This window comes from Bactrocera oleae, chromosome 4 (genome assembly GCF_042242935.1).
Source record: "Bactrocera oleae isolate idBacOlea1 chromosome 4, idBacOlea1, whole genome shotgun sequence".
Classification (NCBI taxonomy): Eukaryota; Metazoa; Arthropoda; class Insecta; order Diptera; family Tephritidae; genus Bactrocera; species Bactrocera oleae.
In genome coordinates, this window is record NC_091538.1 from 8034439 (window position 1) to 8055926 (window position 21488).

Sequence of the window (21488 nt, forward strand, 5' to 3'; positions counted from 1 at the left end):
TTCTATATAGTATATTTTATCGGCAGTTAATACTCCATCAAAAATTGAGGTGTAATTTTATAGCATTTGCTCGATAATATTTGATAGCTCACAATCGATATTTTTAGTTATATCGATATTGTTTTGGTTTTTCTAATTAGTAGTCGAAAATTTATCAATTAAAAGCTTTTTACAAACAATTTGTCGTTTTTTTTCTAAAAATTTTACCGTTTAATCGATAACTTTCGCTTACTGATTCAAACATTAGTCAATTATTTCGCCAAAAATATGTCACATATTTAATGTAGTACCAGTACATCGGAGTGCTTACGTCTTGTCCTGGCCTCCCTCATCTCCAGCTGGATTATTCATGCCAATTGGTCCTCTCTTGCAAGTAAACTTTTAACAGAAAGAATTTTGCCTCATACACCAATGGAATTATGAAATTTAACTTTTTTTATTTGCATAAAAATATCTTAAATGCGTGCAATGTTAAATTTGTGTCACACCAGTCATCAACCGCTATCTGCCGTCATAGCTATGCCACCGCCCAGCCAATGACAATGACTCAGGTGTAAACTATTCAAATTCGGTGTAATTAAGCAATACATTTGTCGCTCAACAACTGTTGCCACACGGCTTTTGGGTTTACGATAAACGGCATATCTAGGTGAATATGTGCCACATGTGGCATGCAGCAAATGCAATGCGTTTATCCAGCTCAAAGTGTCTATGAACAAAGCGGGATAAGGTTTATGATCAAACGAGCTGCATTTGCCTTAAGTAGAGAGGGATACTGTCGGCTTTTGCTAAATCCAATGTCTTTACATAAATCCTGCAGCAATTAAAGCGACTCATACATATATGTACATACATATATACAGGTGTGTATGTCTATACTTTATATAGGCACATACTTACATATATTTGTGTGCTCAGCTGCTTTACACCCCAAAACGCCAATTTAGAGCCACTCGATATTTTCCTTATTGCCAGCAATTCATGTTTGTGCAATAAAAATAACAACAGCAAGAACATTGAAAGGAATACAGCATTAACGCCTGAAACTACCACATTTTGTGTCACACTTGACCATTAACAGCGCGAGCAGAAAATATTAAATGACCGTCGATAGTAACTTGCTCCAAACTGCAAAACTTTCGAAAACCCAGCGAAAGCACTGCGTAAATTTCCATAGGCCAGCGTATGCCTATGGCAACAACAACAGCATCGACGACCACAAAGATTGCAAGCTGCTGGTATGGCGCCCAAAAACCAACAAATCAAGCGTAAACTATACAATTTCCAGCATTTGAGGCAAACAAATCTCAGCGAACAACAACAACATTTCAAAATCGAAACGAAAATAAAATCGACGTTTTTGGTGCAAATTGGAAAACCGCGCGAAAACCGATATGCTGCTTTTGTTGCAAACTTTTTCACTGCCGTTGTTGTTGTAATTATTATTGTTGTTGTTATTATTATTTTCGTTGGCGTTGTAATTATTTTTGTTGTTGTTGTGGTTTTAGTTCTCGCTGTCACTGTCATATTGCCAACGTCGATATGCCGCTAAAGAAATGTCTGCTGTCGCGCGTATGAAATGCTTTGTAAAGGCTACGGTTGCCTGCGGTAGAATTGGCGAAATTTTGGACCAAACAAACAAAGGTAAAAATACACACAATTTTAAGCATTAACATGCCAACGAAACTATGTAGCGACTTGATATAAGGAAACTTCCGTCGTTACCTACACTAAACTTGTTAAAAAGGAGCGTTCGGACCAAAGTCATTAGCGATTATTAAGCTGAAGATATTCAACAAAGCCGCTTTTTGAGCTGTTCCAAGTTGCTTACATGAAAGATTTCAATGACTAACTGAGTATAAAATCTACAGAAGCTGTATGAAATAAACTTGAAGACTCGAAGACAACAATTCCGACAGCTATTACTTCCAAAAATTTAAATTTAGGTCTCTTTCTTCTTCTATCTTTTCAGATGAAGGAGTAAATCTAATTACATCTCTGTTCCCTCGACGACCATCTCAATTCAGCCAAAGATTGCAGCATCCACCAATACAAGGCGACGCTAGAAGCTCCGAACAAATTGTTCAGATTAGATCACTATAACATATAACTATCATACAAACTGAACGATCAAAATCATGTCCTTGTATGGAAATATTTTTTGTTATTTGATCAGATATATTCACCAAATTTCGCATACATTATTGTCTAACGCTATTATCTCTGAATTTTTCAGAATGGACCACTATAGCGTATAGCTGCCATACAAACTGAACGATCAACACCAAGTTCTTGTATGAAAACTTTTCTAATTGTCATAGTAGCATCACAAAAATTCTATATTTTTAGAAAATAATGTACGCTATGCGCCACTATTGATATAATCATAGTAGGCATTTATAAACACATTTATAAATGTATGTATGAGCAACCGTCACACTCAATTAACATACAAAATAAAATACAACTTTTAAATATTCAAAAATACCGCTCAACTAAAATGAAACAGTGTTTGAAAGTTTTCAAAAGTATATCCGTAAACAAACAATAATTTTACCCACTGTTTCTTTCTCTACGCGTTCCAAATGCCGCAGCAACGCTGTTATCACAAACACGTGTGATTTGTTTACGTTTGGTTACTGCAAGTTGCGACTATTTTACGCGTATGTTATTATTTAAATTAAACTAAAAAGAAATATACAATTTGGCATGAAGTTCTCTTATAAGGTAATTGTGTTACTTTATTTGTAATAGAATACTTTATTTATATATAGTTCTTTATTTATGTTATAGTACTTTATTTATAATATGTTTTATTTCTGACAATCAATTCGCACAGTTCTCCAATTTGCTGGGCGCAATTTATCGCAATGGAAATCTGCAATTTACACCCGATGGCAACAGCATAATCAGTCCGGTTGGTAATCGGCTATCAATCTATGATTTACGCAAGTGTGTAGAATGAAATAATTTGTTATTAAGAAATTTAAAATAAATTATTTATTTTTAGTCACAAATCGCGCACGCTATCGCTAGAATCGCGCTACAATTACGTTTGCATCGCCTTGTCACCCGATGGCAGTCTACTAATCGCAGTGAATGAAGTGGGTGAAGCACAACTGATAAGCTTGATCTCATGTACGGTCATACATCGACACAAATTGCAAAACAAACCGCAATGTGTAGTTTTCAGTCCGGATGGCGCATATTTTGCTGTGGCGTTAGACAATATTGTGTTGGTGTTTTCAGCACCGGGTGAATTAACTGGTGAATACAGTCCATTTTTGTTGAAACGACGCTTTTTAGGTGGCTTCGATAATATCACCTGGCTGGATTGGTCAAGCGACTCACGTTTTCTCGCCATCGGCTGTCGTGATGGCACAACCAAAATTGTTGGCATGCGTTTGATGTCAAATTTTCGCACCTACATATTGGCTGGACACTCTGATGGTATTATTGCTAGTTTTTTTGAGCGCAATAGCATGCATATGAATACGCTTGGTCGTAATGGACAGCTTTGCATATGGGAATGTAGTTGTAAACCCTCAGATATTGAGGCAATTACACCAGAGCAACGTGAAAAACTAAAATTTACCGTAAAAAAGAAGAAGATAGACAAAACTGAAGAAGAAGAGTCTGAGGATGATGTGCAAGATAAGGAAAAAGAAAAAGATGATAATACCGACATCACTGAAGCGGTAGATGAAAATGAAGTAAAGGATGTAAATGCTAGTAAAGCGCATCGTTTTGTGTACAAAAAATTAGGTCGACATTATTTGGCCGATGAGCCGCGTAAAACCGATTATCATGCTTTTGTTACAGCCGCCAATTATAATAATCGTACCAAAATATTAGTGGTCGCATTCAATATCGGCACATTCTATTTATACGAGCTACCCGATGTCAATATGATACATTCGCTAAGCATTTCGGATTATGCCATATCGGTGGCGCTCTTTAATGGCACCGGTGATTGGGTGGCGTTGGCCTCACGCGAACTCGGCCAGTTGCTTGTGTGGGAGTGGCAAAGTAAGTGCACACTTACATGATTTTTTTTATTTTTTTTTTTGAATAAAAACTTATTTCTGTTACTTGCAGGTGAGCAATACATTATGAAGCAGCAGGGACACAGCAGTGAAATGACTTGTATAAGCTACTCAGCCGATGGCCAATATATTGCCACTGGCGGTGAAGATTCGAAAGTAAAACTGTGGAATACCCAAAGTGCTTTCTGCTTTGTGACATTCAATGAGCACAGTAGCGGCATAACTGGCGTGCAATTCAGTCGCAGTAAGAATTTCTTGGTTAGCGCCTCGCTAGACGGCACAGTGCGTGCTTTCGATGTCAATAGGTAGTTTGATAAAATGGATTCACTCTATAAATAATTATATAATATTGCGCTTTGCAGATACCGCAATTTCCGTACATTCAGCGCGCCCGAACGCGTGCAGTTCTCCTGTGTGGCCATTGATCATTCCAGTGAATTTGTGGTCGCCGGTTGTCAGGATGTTTTCGAAATGTATTTGTGGTCGGTGAAATTAGGTAAATTGCTGGAAGTGATAAGTGGACATGAAGGACCTGTCTGCTCGGTAGCATTTTCACCGGTAGCCACAATGACTACGCTAGTATCGGGTTCGTGGGATAAAACTATAAAAGTTTGGAATTGTTTGGAGAGCAACAGTGAACATGAAACGATTGATGTGCTCGCCGATGCAACATGTGTGACATTTAGTCCGAGTGGTGAGCATGTGAGTTGAAATTGTGTAAATAGTAAATATGATTTTTATTAAAATTAATTTTGACATAATAATTTTTGTTTAACAATAATTTTGTATAGATAATAGTTTTTTGTAAATAATAATTTTTTTATATACAATTTTTTATGACTAATAATATTTTTTAATCCTTTTTCTAATAAATTTTTTTATTTAAATTTTTTTTATGCATAATTTTTCTTATATAATATTTTTTTTATATGCATATACATATATACATATGTTGTGTTTATAATTTTTTTTATTTAATACTTTTTTCAATAAAACTTTTTTTTTATTTAATACTTTTTTCATTAAAACTTTTTTTTTTTTTAATTTTTTCAATAAAACTTTTTTTTTTAACTTTTTCAATAAAACTTTTTTTTATTTAATACTTTTTTCAATAAAACTTTTTTTTTATTTAATACTTTTTTCAATAAAACTTTTTTACCTCATAATTTTTTTTGTTTGTTAAATAATATTTTTAAATTATAGGTTGCAGTTGCCACTCTAAATGGGCATATAACAATTTTCGATGTGAAAACCGCGACACAAATAAGTTCGATAGAGGGACGCAACGACTTAGCTGGCGGTCGTTATGAAGCTGACGTCATAACGGGCAAGAAAAACCTTGAGGGCAAGTATGTTCGAACATTTTTGAATTTACAACAACAATTACTATATATTTCCTTTATATTTAAGATACTTTACTTCCATTGAGTATTCCGTTGATGGCGAATGCATTATAGCCGGTGGCAATTCACAATATATATGTATTTATCACGCACGTGAAGCGGTGCTACTAAAGAAATTCGAAATTACACAAAATCATAGCTTAGATGGTTTAAATGTGCGTGTCTAATTTGTAAATAACATAAATATTTTACTAAACAACTCCAATTGCAGGAGTATATAAATCGTCGTAATCTCACAGAATTCGGCAATATGGCGCTTGTTGAGACACGCGAGGAGTTGGAGGGCGGCAACGTGGCAATTGGTTTGCCTGGCGTTCAAAAAGGTGATATGGCGAGCAGAAACTTCAAGCCAAAAATTAAAGTTTTTTCTGTGCGCTTCATGCCAACCGGTCAAGCGTATGCAGTGGCCACCACTGAGGGATTATGTTTATACTCGTTGGATAAAGGTATGTTACACAGTATGTGAAACACTTTTGACCGACATTAATAATGTAATTTTGTTTTAAAGGTGTTGTTTTCGATCCATTCCACCTCTCATTGGAGGTGACACCAAAAGCCATACATGAGTCGGTCGACAAGCAAGATTTTTCACAAGCGCTCATAATGTCGCTCAAACTTAATGAACCCCACCTAATTTACATGGTTTTAGAGAAAATACCGCGTAATGACAGTAAGTTTAAACCCTAACACATATGTAATATATTACTAATTAATTTTTATTTCCATTAATTTGCAGTAAAACTGATTTGCTCCACGTTGCCTGAGACATTCGCACCTTCCTTGCTGCAAATACTAGCGCGCGGTTTACAAACTAGCACACATTTGGAATTTTACTTGGAATGGTGTACCGGCTTGTTAACCACACATGGCAATAAGAGCGAATTGTTGCAACACCATGCGCTACTTTCGCTGCAGGAGAGCTTATCGCAGAAATATGAGTCATTAAATCGCATGTAAGTTAAGCTTTTTGAATGATAACTTTCAATATAAGAAATTTATAAAAAATGTTAACTATTTCAGTTGCGATTTTAATAAATACACGATGCGTGTTTTACTAAATGCTGCCAAGGAGCGCAAAAAACAAGGTGCATATTTGGTAAAAAAACAATCAAATGGAGCTAACGTAGACAGTGACGAGAATGTGGAGGATGATGATATGTTTTTAATTAAAGCGAAAAGCGACGAAACTGTAGCGGAGTTTGAAGAAGAGGACGAGAGTGATAGTGAAAGCAGTACAGAATGAGAAATCAGTCATCGGCATAGTGTAGTATTCTAAAATATGACCCAAATTTGTTATAGAACGATCTTAATTGTAAAAATTTAATACAAATTAATTGTATTAAAAATATTGACTTGTAAAGAACTGTGTTTTATTTGTATACCGAACGAGATTGTTTTGGAGTTATTTTATTGATGATTATTTCTTATACATTTTACTCGAAGGCGGTCTAATTTGTTCGAATTCAGCTATATTTGTTTGTGATATATATTGCAGCTGTTTTTACACTGAAAAATAATTATCTTTAAAAAAAAATGTTTGATACCTAAGACTGCGAGGTTTCACTTCTTTTATTTGGCACAAAGGCATAGTTTTGCGGTTTAACTACAAATTTGCACACTTGCATACACTCGTTTATGCAGACCCTATTTGAAATTAGAAAATCAACACTATAAAAACACGAAAAACTCTTTACTTTTAACTACAACATAAGAAGACACCAAGCACTACGAATTTATACACGATTTATATAAAATAGTGAAATATTAATATAATAAAAGTTAATTCTTTGCTCAGTCACTGTGAAAATAACTACAGTTGAAATCGCGTAAACGGAAACTGAAAGGCAACTGTTAAGCTGTCCGATGTCAAAAGGTTAGCAACTGCATACAGTGTTGCACCAACAACTAAGCGAATTTTGGTATTGCCAGTATGAAATCATAAACGTACCAGTATTTTATAATTATAAAAAAAAAATTAATAAATATTTTTTATATTTATGTTATTGTAAATAGTTTTATATAAATTAAATATACGGTGTTGTAATTGTGAAGAAGTAGCATTTAAGCAATAATAATTGACTGTTATAAAAACATGCTCTATGAACTCGTAAAGTTTTGGTAAGCTTATCTGCAATTTTCTAAAGAACATTTTTTTTGCTACAAAAAACAAATTGTAGATAATTAATTAAAAAGAAAATAATTTAGTTTAAAAAAAGTTTAACATTGCTTGCACTTTCGCCGCCTTAACTTGTGAAAACACTACATAAAGTTACTTCCACAGGAAAGCTGCACACGTGTATTTTTGTTTTTTCCCCGTTCCAAACTGATTTTACTTTTCCCATATATGTATATAATATGGCGATTTTTTGACTTACAACTTTGAAAAGATTATATTCTAAAACAAAATTGTTTGCTCTACAAAAAAGTTCTTAATAATTTTTTGCATAAAAACATTGCTTTAAGAACTATAAACAGTTAAACTTTTGAATTTTGGACTGTATGAATGTTCAGTTACTGAATTACAGAGCCTCAGTGCATTTGATTCTATACTTTAAGTGCGTATAACTTTTAAAGGAATGGTTTTATGAAACAAAATCATGTGAACACCACAAATATGGTATAATTTGCCAGTTGATCCATCACAAATTTTACATTTTACACTGTTGATAAACAAAGTTCTACTACTAAGCAAAGTGAAATAATTATATATTCATTAATATTGTAAATTTTATAGTATTTGATTTATTTATAATTAATAATTTCTTTTATAGTTCGGCACAGCCGAAATAAATATACACTTTAATAAAAAAAATTAAAATCGTTACATATGTATGTTAAAATAATTGCATCTAATATGTATGCAAATGTGTGTAAATACCAACAATTCTGTGTATGCTTGTAAATACATATAAATTTATAATTTTTCGATTTATTTAAAGCTCCGTGTTTATCTTTTGAGCGCACTTATTTTAATAAATAGCCTGCATGGTGAACCTTAAGTTGCACTTAGGAGCATATGACAATACATAACTATCTACATATGTATGAATTTATATAAAAAATTGTAGTAGCAAAATTGTGTGTGTGCGTTTGTAATTGTTGCATAATTTGTTCTAACCAATATTGGTTTTTATGTATTGTGGGGAAATTTTATTATCTTTACTGAAAGCACCAAATATAATATTTTTATGAATAATAACACAAATATTACTCTAAAATATGTATGCTTGTACATATGTGTTGAAGCATATATGAATATTTTGAAATTTTAACTGGTTAATTTTTATTTTTTATTTTTTAAAAAAGTCAATTCTATTGTATTTAACGAGAGTACCAGTTGGCGTTCAAATGTGGTCTACATACCAAAAAATATGCACTTACGCTTCAGAAATATTTGTTGCAAAAAAATTAAATTTTTAAAAATCGATATTTTCTCGACAAATATATATAAATGTATATTATGTGTATTATATGTATATAAAATAATAAATATAATTTTTAAAATTTTTTAATTTTTTTTTTGTGAAATTTTAGAACAACCCTATCGTGTTGTCATTACCTACTTAAAAACTAAATTTTATATATTTTTCTTACATTTCTGCGTACTTACTGTTGAACTTAATGCTGACGACTGAAAATACATACACGTACATACTTAAAGGCGCTGTTATTACATGTTTATCTACATAGTTTCATAAATTTTATACAATTTATTATTTCAGCATACATACATATGTAAAAAAGAGTAAATCGCGTCTACACTATGCAACATATTTATTTCGTATTTAATTTTACACAAAATGCAGCGCAGAAAAGCATTCACATTCCAATTTAAAAGTAAACGGTACTTCTTTAAAAATTCAAGTTTTCAATTAAAATATGTTCTTTGTTTATTATATTATTTGTTAATTCATCTAAAAACTCATTACTTATTTGTAGCATATATTCACTAACTACTATTTTGCGTTTGCGAGCATGTGTTTGTTGTTTCATATTCTCGTACTAAATACAAATGCATACAAATATATGTGTGTACATATGTATGTAAGTAAATATTTTGCTTTGTTTGTGTGCGCCGATGCAATACATACAAGTATATGTATATGGGCATTATGGTTTCAGCGGAGTCCAGAATTTGGTATTCTGGAACTCCGTAAATCCTAGGATGACTTCATAAGCAATATGGGCCAATAGAGTAGCACGAAAACGAAAAATAATATGGGAAATACGGCGCGTGATACTTTATCGATTTCGCGCCACATTATCTTCTCCACACCCGTGTCGGTGTCGGTCCAGGCCACCGACAGAAGACTTTGTCGACGCGCCGGCTTCGGTGGGCCGCCGTTGCCCTGCAGTGAAGTCTGTAAATTGTGTAAAATTTAGTTAAAATTTCTAAAAAAAATTATTTTATTTAATGCTTTTACCTGTCCTGGCGTTGTTGGTGTTTGTGTGGATTTGCGTGAACGCACAGCACCGCCTTCCCAGCTGGCCACCGTTGCACATTGACCCTTTTCCATGTTGCTTATGCGCTGAAAAGAATTTAGAAAAAGTTTTAACCCAATATGTCATTTATACAGACGCATTAGAAATGGCTAGATGAAGTGGACTAAGCTAAATTTAAGGTGATCCTTCAAGCTTTCCGAATATTACAGTATCTTCTTGGCAAAAGCGGCTGCGTATATACAGGGTTACAGAACGCAAGCACATTCCGGAAAGCGAGTTAGCTGATGAGATTGCCAAAAGTGTCATCCGCCTGGCTACCGAACCAGTACAGAAAATACCCAAGTCGCTAAAAATGTTAAACAATGAAATTTCCGAAAGGAATGGCAAACGGATCAGCGTGAGATGGCATGCAGGATCGCCAAGATCGAACACCTCCACTGCTTCTGTTCAGCCCTATTTGGAACTCGTCTGAGATAACTAGAAGCTTCGCTGTTGAACTAGGGACTAGATGAATTATCTAAATCGGATAGAAAGTATGCATACTTCGCCAAAGCGTTGACGCCCTGAATGATGAAAACTTATATTAAACTGAACCTCCATCTGGCATTACAAAGGACCTGTAGGTCTATGCATGTCTTGACAGCCAGCCGGTATAACCTAACCTAAGCTTTGCACTAATATACATATATTTGTATCCATCCAGAAAGTATTTGAGCGTCAGTTCGGAGAAAATTTCATAGAGTTATACGCAATTTTTACCTCAGAGAGAAAGAGAATTAACTTAATCTGTTGAGTTCTGAAAAAATGTCGAAGTATATCAAATATAAGTTATCCGATCCAAGTCTTCTTCCAAAGAAACTTTTATAATACACGTTATTTTAAATAATACTCACCATTGGCAACACTTTCGGTATTTTATTCACTTGATACTGGTATTGAACATCCAGCACCTTCACAACAACAAATTCCGCCAAAGCTGCAAATACAGACACCATACAACCGGCCATCCATAGGTCAAGAGCCTGCAAATAACAAGAGTCGAGCAGTTGAAATACAAAAAGTAAATTTTCCGTAAATACTCACCTTCACATAAGCAACTGGCGGTATATCCGCTCTAAGACCGGTGAACATGGTGACTAAAGTTAACATGCATGTGACCAACAACGTTACACGACCCGGTATGGCATCGAGTCCTAACCAAAAACTAAACCAGGACAGCATTACGACGAGCGATGACGGCGCAAATGTCTGTATGAGATGATGTCCGATTTGCCGCTCAAATCGGAAATAAACTGTTAGACGTGAAAAATTGCCAACCTTCTCGGGCATATAGCCGTCACTCTCCTCCAGCTCGAGCGGTTGGCCAAGGTTGTATTGCAGCAATTTGAGCTCGGGATTCAAAGTGACGCCAGAGTCGGACCAACGTAATTTCACTTTTTGATTATTCGATGAGACTGTGAGCAAGAGCAAGATTCAGAGAAAGAAAGAGCGAGTAAAAGGAAAAGAGAGTGTGGAAAGAGGCAGGAAAATGCGTAATGAAATTATTATTTGGTACGCCGAAAGCTATCATTGGGTGCCACTTACAGCTTTCTATGTATATAGGGCACACCTGTATATCCATCGGATAGAGTTGGAATTCCATTTGACAGGCGATGATCGCATGCATTCGCGCCGCATAGCGTACCGTTTTATTTTTATATAAAGTCACTGAAGTGAATTTGTGCGTTAGCGTTGCTATCTCTGCAAAGAGAGTGTGAGAAGAGAAGAGAGAAAACGAAATTGTGTTGCAAATATATATTTTTGATTTTATTAATGCTGTAGTGATATACATACATATTAATATAAATATTTTGAACTACAATTCGTGGGAATCGTGGGCAGGAGGTGGATGGGATGCATGACATGAGTAGGCGTGCGGCTAAGACGTGGACAAAGGAAGGCAAAGGAAAACACAGCTCACAACAAATTTCTAACTTAATTTATACTCTAGGCTACTGAAATCTCACTAAACATTTGCAGTGGCTGGCAATGTAGTAAGCGCTGATTTATTAAGCCAAGCTGGAGCTTTAAGCTTATGTCACAGTTTTGTTGCAAAAAATACTAAGAAAATAAAATGTGAGAATTTTTACTAATTTCAAATTGGTAAAAATATATAATTTATAATAGAAACTCTACTTGCTAAAACAAAGCCGTGGTTCAAGTGGGAAAAATAATAAAAAATATTGCGGCCACACTTAGATTGAAAAAAGTCTCCAAATTTGTATTTTCAGTACATAAACAAAGACTAGATTTAGGGGCTTTTGAGTTATTCAGCGAATATGTTTAGAGTCTGATCTCTTACATATATCCATATATTTCCGCTTATACTTGCACTCAAGGCTTAGCTTCACACTCATATATGGTAGAATTTCTTACTCCGACACTAGGTTGAATATTCGATTTCACGTAGCTACTTTAAGAAGATAGGGGTCTTGTGCCTTTGAGTAGATTCATTATTAGTACAATCTTTCTTACCATGTGCATATATCCATCAATAGAAACTTAACGGTCGTATAAGGATGTCAGACCTAACTTAGGTTAGGTTAGATTAGGTTAAATGGTTGATCTTGTTAGAAGCGCCAACAGGAATCACACTTGGACAGTTTAGAACGCTGGTTCCTGAAAATGATTATGCGATTTGAATCAACCACTAATTTGTTTAGGCGGCTAATATTAGTTTCGGCTATCTCTCCTGGTATCCCTATTCTAAATGCTTCTACCTTACCTTCCTCTTTACAGCTTTGGCAATTTGCAACCGACAAAATATCTATTGTAGCTCCACTGCATGAATGCCGATTGGCCAGTAAGAACTCCAACGATTGCGACAAGATGAACCTTTTAAAGAGCAAAAAGTTCAGGAGATCCCCTGCGTTCTAATCTATTTCAGAAGGATCTCACAGTCCCAGAGTAGCTGGTTCGCGACCAACGCCAGCTAATTTTACTCGAGGTCCACAGGTACAGTGCGATAACGCAAGAGGACAACGGAGACCTAACTCGTTTCCACTACGATGTAATTGGCCTATTGTAGCTCATCGGCTTTACGGTCTCCAGCGATTACGCTATGGCTAGGCACCCAAACGAATTTGATAATGAAGTAACGTGATGCTATTGATAGTGTGGTTAGACACCCAGAAAGAGTCTGCCCTTTGAAACAATACATTTATTGCTACCTTAATGATAGCCATGTCTACCTGAAAAACACTACAATGATCCGGTAGTCGAAAACTAAACTTAACAGAGACCTCCTTAAAGAAAAAAAACCCGTCAATCGAGCTTTGATTCATCCGTGAAAAAGCTCATTGCGCCTCTTCTGCAGCAACTTCGCTCTCGTCGGTAAGTGAGCAGAGAAAAAGCCACCAGGAGTAGACTCTGCGACGTAGTGGTTAAATTTTTTCAAGGGTGCAGTTGAAGAAGAAAAGAAAGCTAGCTTCAAAATAATGGACATTTTACGAAGTTGGTCACGAACTTAGTGTCGGTGTATATGTCTGTCTGTCTGAATATACGCGAACTAGATCCTTAATTTTGAGATATGCATCTAAATTTCTATCGGAACACCGTAATATATACATACTTCCGATTCAAACTCAAGATAAAGATCTTTTTATACGTTATACCTTTTATGTTATAAAAAATGCACCTGTGAAGGATATTACACCTTCTAACGTATTTTCTTGATTTAAACTATTATCTGATAATTTTATAAGGGTAGCCCTTAAATTCGCTAAAACTCCATTTCTTTTTAAATACATGTAAAAATTTTAACTCGAAATTTACTTTAAAAGTGAAGTCTAGATGTTAAAAAAAATGTTTCGAACTTTTCCAAAGAAAATTTTTCACTCCACCCTAATATACAGGTTAAGTTAGGAGGTCGACCCTAGGAAGTATCTCACTTGGACAGCTTAGAACGCCGGTCCGTTGTGGTACCTAAAAAACTCTCAAAAGCTGGATCATAAGACCCTTACAACACAAATTTGTTGATATTTGCTAATATCATAAAGGTTGCTAATAAGAAATATGATTAAAATATTATTTTACTCAAGCAAGAACAACTTTACAAAATAACTATTAAAAGTGCATAACAACAACAGCAAAATATTCATGTTGCAATTGAAAAAAAAACGCATTTAACAAAAAATTAACACTCCTTTGAGGCTATCATTTGATCACTTACGGCGACTACCATATTTGTCTATATATACTTTATAAGTACTGAAATGAACAAATAATAAAATTGTGTCCACCCTAATGAAAACGCTGAGCTCTCTCCTCAACACTTATCAGCCCGGACAGTACATTTGTGTTGTTTACAATGCAGTTATGTATGTAGATATATATTTAAATGTTGATATGTATGTATGTAGGTGGGTGTGTGCTTGCAGTTTAAATCACACAAATAAAACAAAAACAAAAAACACATCATTTGGGAATTTCATTTTTTTATTTGTATACTTAATGTTTTATTGATATGAAAGTTTTTCGCCTCTCTTTGATCCTTGTCGCGCAGTAGAGAGCCAGAAGTTATATAAGGGCTGCCGAATCCTAGCGTACGAAGCACGTGGTCAATACAAAATTGATAAAATACCAGTAATAAAGATTGCGAAAAATTCAATTAATAAATGAGAAGAAAAATTTTGCATAATTAATAATAGACAAAGGGTTTTCCAATAAGCGCTGTAGAGGCATATATTGTTTTCTTAACAAACAATGTTTTGTGGGTTTTTTTTTTATAAAAAACTCCAAAAACACAATGTTTTAATTTTTTTCACAAAAACACCAAAAACCTTGCCATTTCTACTGCGCATACTCGAAAACCATTCAGAAGCGACGATTCGTATTTGTTTTTTTTTTTGCATGGCTGATTTTTTCGCTCTTTCAAGGCGAGAATGACGTGAAAACGCTGATGATTATGCAATTACCAATAAAAAAGAACAAAGCACATTACAAACAAAACGTTTTGAACTTGAAGTGAAGTTAACCTGAAAACGCCCACCCACCCACGTGAGACTGATTGACACAGCTACAAACGGCACTAGTTTGACAAACTGACAGAGAAGCGATGTAAAACAGTAACAAAAATAAAAACAATAAAATCACGTGGCACAATAAATCCGCTATGCGCACACACAGAAGTACATGAAATCCAAAATAAATATACACATTAGGGTGGTCCGAAAAAACATTGTAATAATAACAATAAAATAAATTAATTTTGACCGATCAGTTTTTGTGGTAGCTATATGCTATAGTGGTCCGATCTAAACAATTTTCCGGAGATTGTAGAACTTGCTTTTGATCGACCAGTTTGTATGTCAGCTATATGCTATGTTGGTCCGCTATTGGAGTTTGCGACAACTGAGCAGCACCATGTAGAAAAAAGGGCGTGTGTTAAATTTCACAACGGAAAATATTATGTACTCATCCTTTACAAACAACGGTCCTAGTAGGCAATGTTGAACCTTCGAGCTTTTCATAAAATACACCAGAGATAAGGAAATGGTTCAAAAATGTTAGAATTACAAGTGACAAGTCTAAATAGTGTCTAAACAGTAGCACCATTTTATGAAAAAGTCAATGAAATACGCTTAATGAAATAACTCATAGGAACTCAACTACTGGTGAGATATATACATTTAGGATATAGTGTTTGGGATCTAGGAAATACGTATATATGTATTTCTCTATAAAAATGTATCGAAGAAGTATGCCTACAGTCTGCTGCAATCAGGACTAGTCGAGATTTTTGTTTAAAACCCACTTCCACCTACGATGCATTTACGACTGAAAGTTGCCGTAGCTCTATCAACCGTGGTTCTGTGACAGGCAATATATAATATACTTAGACAACCGTTAATAGTTCTAATGTAAAGAAATCCTTGGTAACATCGATTTAACTTAATGACAATACGGTCAAGGCCTTAAAGCTTGATTTTTGCGTTTTGGGAACTGACTAAGACTTATTAGAATGGTCTGTGACTGAGTTTAGTAGAGTTTCTTTTACAAGGCATATGCTTACTTGTTTTCGGTATCGTTCTATTCTATAGTTCATTATTTAGTATATTCTCTTGTCCATAGACTTTCATAAAAACTCGACAACTTAAAATAAATTAGGGTCTAATCTAACGTCGATCCCAATGTTGTCGATACCGAACTAAATAGTTTTCAAAGAATTACAGTTTTTGTCCTTTTAGTATTTGTGAAAGTATTGGTAAAGACTTTAAATAATTCTTGATTACCATAACGGGTATATATATATATAAGTATATTTAAAAAATAAACTTCAAACATATATAAACATTCAAATTTTACATATATAAGTATAAGTAGGTACAAAACCTTAAAAACCATAATCTAAATTTTTGTTCCTATAAAAAAAGGGACCACCCTAGTGTAATATAGCAAATAAGCATTTGTAAATAGGAATGAATTATATAACAGAAACAATGTTTATTTGAGTATGTGTTTGCAATGAAACTCTTAGCAATATCTCAAATCTACATACATAAAACAGTGTGTCACAAAACAACGTACACACGCACACACGCAAACATAAACATCACTACAAAATATGCAAGTCAAATGATATGCAAGGTTCGCACTTACCGGCAATTTTCGAATTCAAAAAATATGGATCCGGTTGCCAAAGATTATCGAAGAATTCTGGAAGTAGTGTCACATAATCATCGCCCTCCTCGAATATATCATCGGAGACTTCGAGCCGTGATTCGTTCCAACGTTGATGTATAAACATATCTACCCTGAAAATGTTAAGGAATATGTGTTTATTGTTATTGTTGTCGTAAAAGTGCTTGTGTAAGTCCCTTGAATTTTCACTTACCTAAAGTCCATATCCTCTACATTGATTGAGTTAATATCTACAACAAATATGCTAAAGTCTACTATCACTGGAGAGCCTTTCTTGGAAGGTGGTCTCATTTCTGTTGAGTAAAAACTTTCGAAAATGCATATATTTGTTAAAAATCGTATGTTTTCAAATGCTCACCCTTGACATAATTAGGTGGAAGGACTACACGAGGTTTTGCCGTGTAGTTCATTAAGGCATCCGTTGAATCAGTCAGCCTGTGGATATATATATTTATATACTATACTAAAATGAACATAAAAGATTAAAAGTAGGAATTGAAAATAAGCAAAGCAGTTTCTCTTTCAATTTTCGAATTATGGTGTCGCTTACGACTTCATTAAAAATGTCTCCAGAATATATAATACAGTAATTTTTAAGCGACAGTATACTGAAAAAATCGATATGTTCTTAAAAAATATTCACTTCCTAAATGTAGAACTGTTCTGAAATGTTATAGGCAGTACCGAAAGCATCATAGCCTTTTAAGGATGGTTATGTATATGGGAGGTCCATGTTTCCAGTTCACTTTTGCAACGACCGAGTAAACCCTACATGCTTTATTTCAACCTGTCTGCTTTCTTCAGACTATGAATAAACAGTATCGAAGTTCGAAACACCACTAATTTAGAAACTTCAAAATCTATTCTGAAAAACTAACTATCTTGTCTCAGTATGATCTGACTGGGAACAGGTCAAAGTTTTTCTGTCTTCTTGTGGTTTACTGCTAGACTGAACAAGACAAAATTTTAATAGAAATAAAGAGCCGCTGTTTGGAGCGTTTACTTTCTGTGAGTTTGAGATGATTTTTTCCTCATTTTAAAAAAAAAAAAATTTGGATGATTGCATTCTTACACCGTAGCTCAAGATTTGGTTATGCTTTTCGAGGTGCCCACTTAATTTTATTCTACGAAACATGAACTCAAAAGTTCTCAGCCGCCTTCTTATAAAACACTTTTCTGTCGCCGGAATATGAATTCATGAACTCGGGTGCAGAGCTTGCAGTGTTTTGATAGATAACCAGTTCTGATATTATATTAAGATAGGTGCTACCTTGGAATTGGTAGCAATTAAGAAGTAGATCTCTCTCTTGACGAACAAAAACTGCGCTCTATAAGTCTCTTATCATTCCCGTGGTGCAGAAACATGGAAAATGACGGACGGAGATGAGAAAGTACTTGAAGCATTTTAGAGAACTGTTCTCCGCTAGGAAAACGTCCATTTGAACGATGGGTACCGAAGAAAACACAAACTGTATGAGCTTTAACATGACATGGATATAGCTAAGCGTCTAAATCCTCTGCGTTAGGACATGTCGTACGCAAGGAAGACGATGCTCAGGTAAAAGTTCCTTCGATTCGAAACCCATGGGTGGAAGCAAGGGCTTTTTCTAATGGAAATACAAAATCCTTAGGGTCTTGTCAAAATCTAGTATGTACAACTGACGTGACCTCGGAAAGGATAGAGGCAACTGGCGAAGTTTTGTGTTCTCGACCCACACCGACCTACGGTTGTATGTCCAAGAAAGCAAAAGAACCTGCAGGTCGCTCAAAAGCCCAAAAAGGTAGTTTACTAGGCAATGGTTCCAAGGTTCCATAAACTTTATCATAGAAACATAAAATCATAAAAAGTTACTTCAGTTGATAAGGCTACCAGAGGGAAAGAGGGACACTTTTTTATTTCCTGGAAGTAATACTGATTCTTTCTCAAAAAAAAAAAAAACAACAATCACCAGAGTAAGTATTCACCGCCCGTTGGTCCATCCTTTGTTTTAGGACCAATTCCACTATAGCTCATAAAAAATTTGTGAGAACCTCAACTTTCCCAATTAAACTCTCATTAGGTTAACGACAAATTCTCTTCATAATATTTACAAACACTCATATTTTTAGCCACCACTGTTACACTGTCACTTTATGCAAAGTGTTGTCAACCGGGAATTGTATATGTAAACAAAAGATAATGCATGAGCTCACTTACCAAATCCATATCAATCCCAGACTGCATGGCAATAGTAGATTTATGTATTTATCCAGCATTATGATAATCACAGTGGATAATAAAAAAAAATGCTTCAACTCATCTCACTTTGTATCGCTGTGAGATTGTCATAGTTTGCTGGCGTATGCACTGAAAGGCAAATTAAGGGTAAATGAAAGCAATTATTCTATTATTTTAGCAGCGTTTCACAAGCAACAGGCGCTAATGAGTTTCAAATTAGTTCATATGAAGGAGCACAGGCATTTTGTAATATTTTTTTGTTTTTCATTCGCGAGTTTTATTATTTCTATATTCATATTTTTTAAAAGGCTTGGAAAACCAATTTTAACTTTTTAGTATTGTTTTTTTATTTGTTAATTATGATATTCTAATTAAGTAACATATTTTTTTATTATTATTATTTATTTAATTATACCCTGAACATGGTATATTAAGTTTGACAGCCAGGAAACGTCGAAGACCCTATAAACTATATACATATATAAATGATCGGCGTGACGAATTGAGTCGATTTAACCATGTCCGTCTGTCTGTATATACGCGAGCTAGTCCCTCTATTCTTGAGTTATCGATCTGAAATTTTGCCCACGTTTTTTGCTCCACAAGAAGCTGCCGGAACTGGCGATATCGGGCTTCAATAGGATATAGCTGCCGAAAAACAGACCTATTAAAACCAAGTTCTTGTATGAAGAACTTTTTCATTTGACGAGATATCTTTAAGAAATTTGGCATAGGTTATTGTATCAAGTAACGCTATAATCTACGAATATATTTTCAGCTTTAATCACTATAAAATATATGTACATAGCTATCATACAAATGAACCGATCGAAATCAAATTGTTGTAAGAAATATTTTTGTATTTGAAAAGGGTATTATAGCTCCGGTAAATGTTTCTTGTATTGTGTTTAATTACATAGGTTCTTTGTAATTTTTTGTAACACTAAAACAAAGCAGAACTTTATTTTATTTTAGTTTATTAATATTTTTTTTGTTTATTTTTTAACTTTAAATTATAATTAGATTTTTTTTTAACTTTTTTTATTTTTATTTCTTTCGTTTTTTAAAGATTTTTCTCCGTTTTATTACACAGAAATATTAAAATTAAATTGCTTAATGCCAAGATTTATTTATTTGTAAATTATAATATGATATTTTTTATTATTTTTATTTAATTATTTATAATTTTTTATTTATTATTGCATACGTTTTATTATACCTTATATGTTATGTATTTAAAAAATATATTTTTATTTTTTATTTTTATTACAAGTTTTGTTCTTGAAATTTCTGCATTAAATTATTATTTTTTTGTATTAAATATTTCATAATTTTTACATGTGTTTTTTATTTTAAATTATTTGTATATTTTTGTTTTTTGGAATTATTTTTATAATTTTTACAATTTAGTATGAGAAAAATGGCAAATTGTTTTCTAATTCCATTTTGAGTGCAATTTAAGGATTTCTAGTCCTTGAATTTTTAATATTTCTTTTTTAATACATTTTCGTCTTTTTCTGTATTTGTATTACTCTTATCATTAATTTGATTTTTGATATATTTATTGTATTATGTATTTATATTTGTAATGTGTATTTTGTAAATTTTCAGTTTTTATATTTTTTTCTATAATGTAAATTATTTATTATATTTAGTTGTATTAAATATTTTTTAATAAAAAAAATTGTAAATTTCTTTACGTTATTTAAAAAAATTTTTATGAAAACAATACTAGTTAAAAAAAAATGTTTAATTTATTTTAATATTTTTATTTTCAAATATCATATATTTTATAATTCTTGCTAAAAAGAACCAATTACTTGAAATTTCGTTTCCCGAACATCATAAGGATTTTCATTATTTTTGAAATTGAGTATATGTTATTAAAATTATTTTAAATTTTTAGTTTTTATTAATCGATATTTATTTATAATTCTATTTTTTTAACGCGATATTTTTTTTTTGAATATATATGTAATAATAAGTTTTTTTATATTGTTTAATCAATACTTATAATTTCTTACAAATTAAAACTTTTCCAACTAATATAATTTGTTTTAAATTTACGCATTTTTTATTATTTTTTTATCTTTAATTTGTTGTATTTTTTATCGCTCCACAATTTTTCCCATTTCACACAATTTTAAGGACAACTAAATCGACACATATTTACACACACTCACATATTTACCGACGTGCTGTAGATATACAAGTGTATATGTATGTATTAATGTATACCGTTCAATGTCTGATGACGCTACGTCCTTTTCATAGTTCGTATTAGCGACACAACCCGATTTGTCAACCAGCTAGGCTTGCGATCAATTACAGAATAAATGCGATTCACTGACTTTAAGATAAACGAGCGAACTGCCAAGTCGCTGATCATTAGCTGCGCGCTAAGACTAAATGAGCGCCTCAGCCTATACTAACTGCAGGTTTGTATGTAAATAAGTAGGTATGTGCCTGTGTGTTTATGAATAAATTCCAATCGCCATCAACGCCTTAGCAACACACACTGACACTCACTCAAAAGCATATCTACCTGCTCATCTCCATATTTTCGCATATACGCTAATAAAATGAAGAGGCTGTGCCATTTACAGTGATTAACAAAAATATACAACTTTGAATACAATAATTAAATTTTTTTAAAGTTTCTTGCCTACATTTTACAAAACATTGACTGAATTTATA

The 21488-nt window shown here is 33.5% G+C and overlaps 2 protein-coding genes across 4 annotated transcripts; one reads left to right on the forward strand and one right to left on the reverse strand.

Annotated features, from left to right (window-relative positions):
* Positions 1 to 2590: 2590 nt before the first annotated feature.
* On the forward strand, positions 2591 to 6812 carry LOC106618209 (periodic tryptophan protein 2 homolog). Its single transcript, XM_014235857.3, has 11 exons — positions 2591 to 2727; positions 2840 to 2952; positions 3011 to 4029; positions 4099 to 4351; positions 4409 to 4748; positions 5250 to 5395; positions 5457 to 5604; positions 5661 to 5895; positions 5958 to 6119; positions 6186 to 6402; positions 6470 to 6812. Exons 1-11 carry the CDS (start codon positions 2710 to 2712, stop codon positions 6690 to 6692), a joined length of 2874 nt encoding a protein of 957 aa, XP_014091332.2. The 5' UTR covers positions 2591 to 2709; the 3' UTR covers positions 6693 to 6812.
* Positions 6813 to 8168: 1356 nt separating this feature from the next.
* alka (glycine receptor subunit alpha alkaliphile) lies at positions 8169 to 21178 on the reverse strand. 3 transcript variants are annotated; one of them, XM_036374866.2, is made up of 10 exons: positions 21030 to 21178; positions 18771 to 18920; positions 16932 to 17008; positions 16767 to 16866; positions 16532 to 16686; positions 11477 to 11632; positions 10976 to 11346; positions 10786 to 10914; positions 9874 to 9978; positions 8169 to 9810 (listed from the first exon to the last, which is right to left on the reverse strand). In XM_036374866.2, the coding sequence occupies exons 2-10, from the start codon at positions 18827 to 18829 to the stop codon at positions 9610 to 9612; spliced, it is 1353 nt and encodes a 450-aa protein (XP_036230759.1). In that variant the 5' UTR covers positions 18830 to 18920; positions 21030 to 21178; the 3' UTR covers positions 8169 to 9609. The 3 variants fall into 3 exon arrangements, with proteins under 3 accessions (XP_036230759.1, XP_036230758.1, XP_014091322.1); XM_036374865.2 differs by having other exon boundaries at positions 20983 to 21178; XM_014235847.3 differs by having other exon boundaries at positions 20975 to 21178.
* Positions 21179 to 21488: the final 310 nt, after the last annotated feature.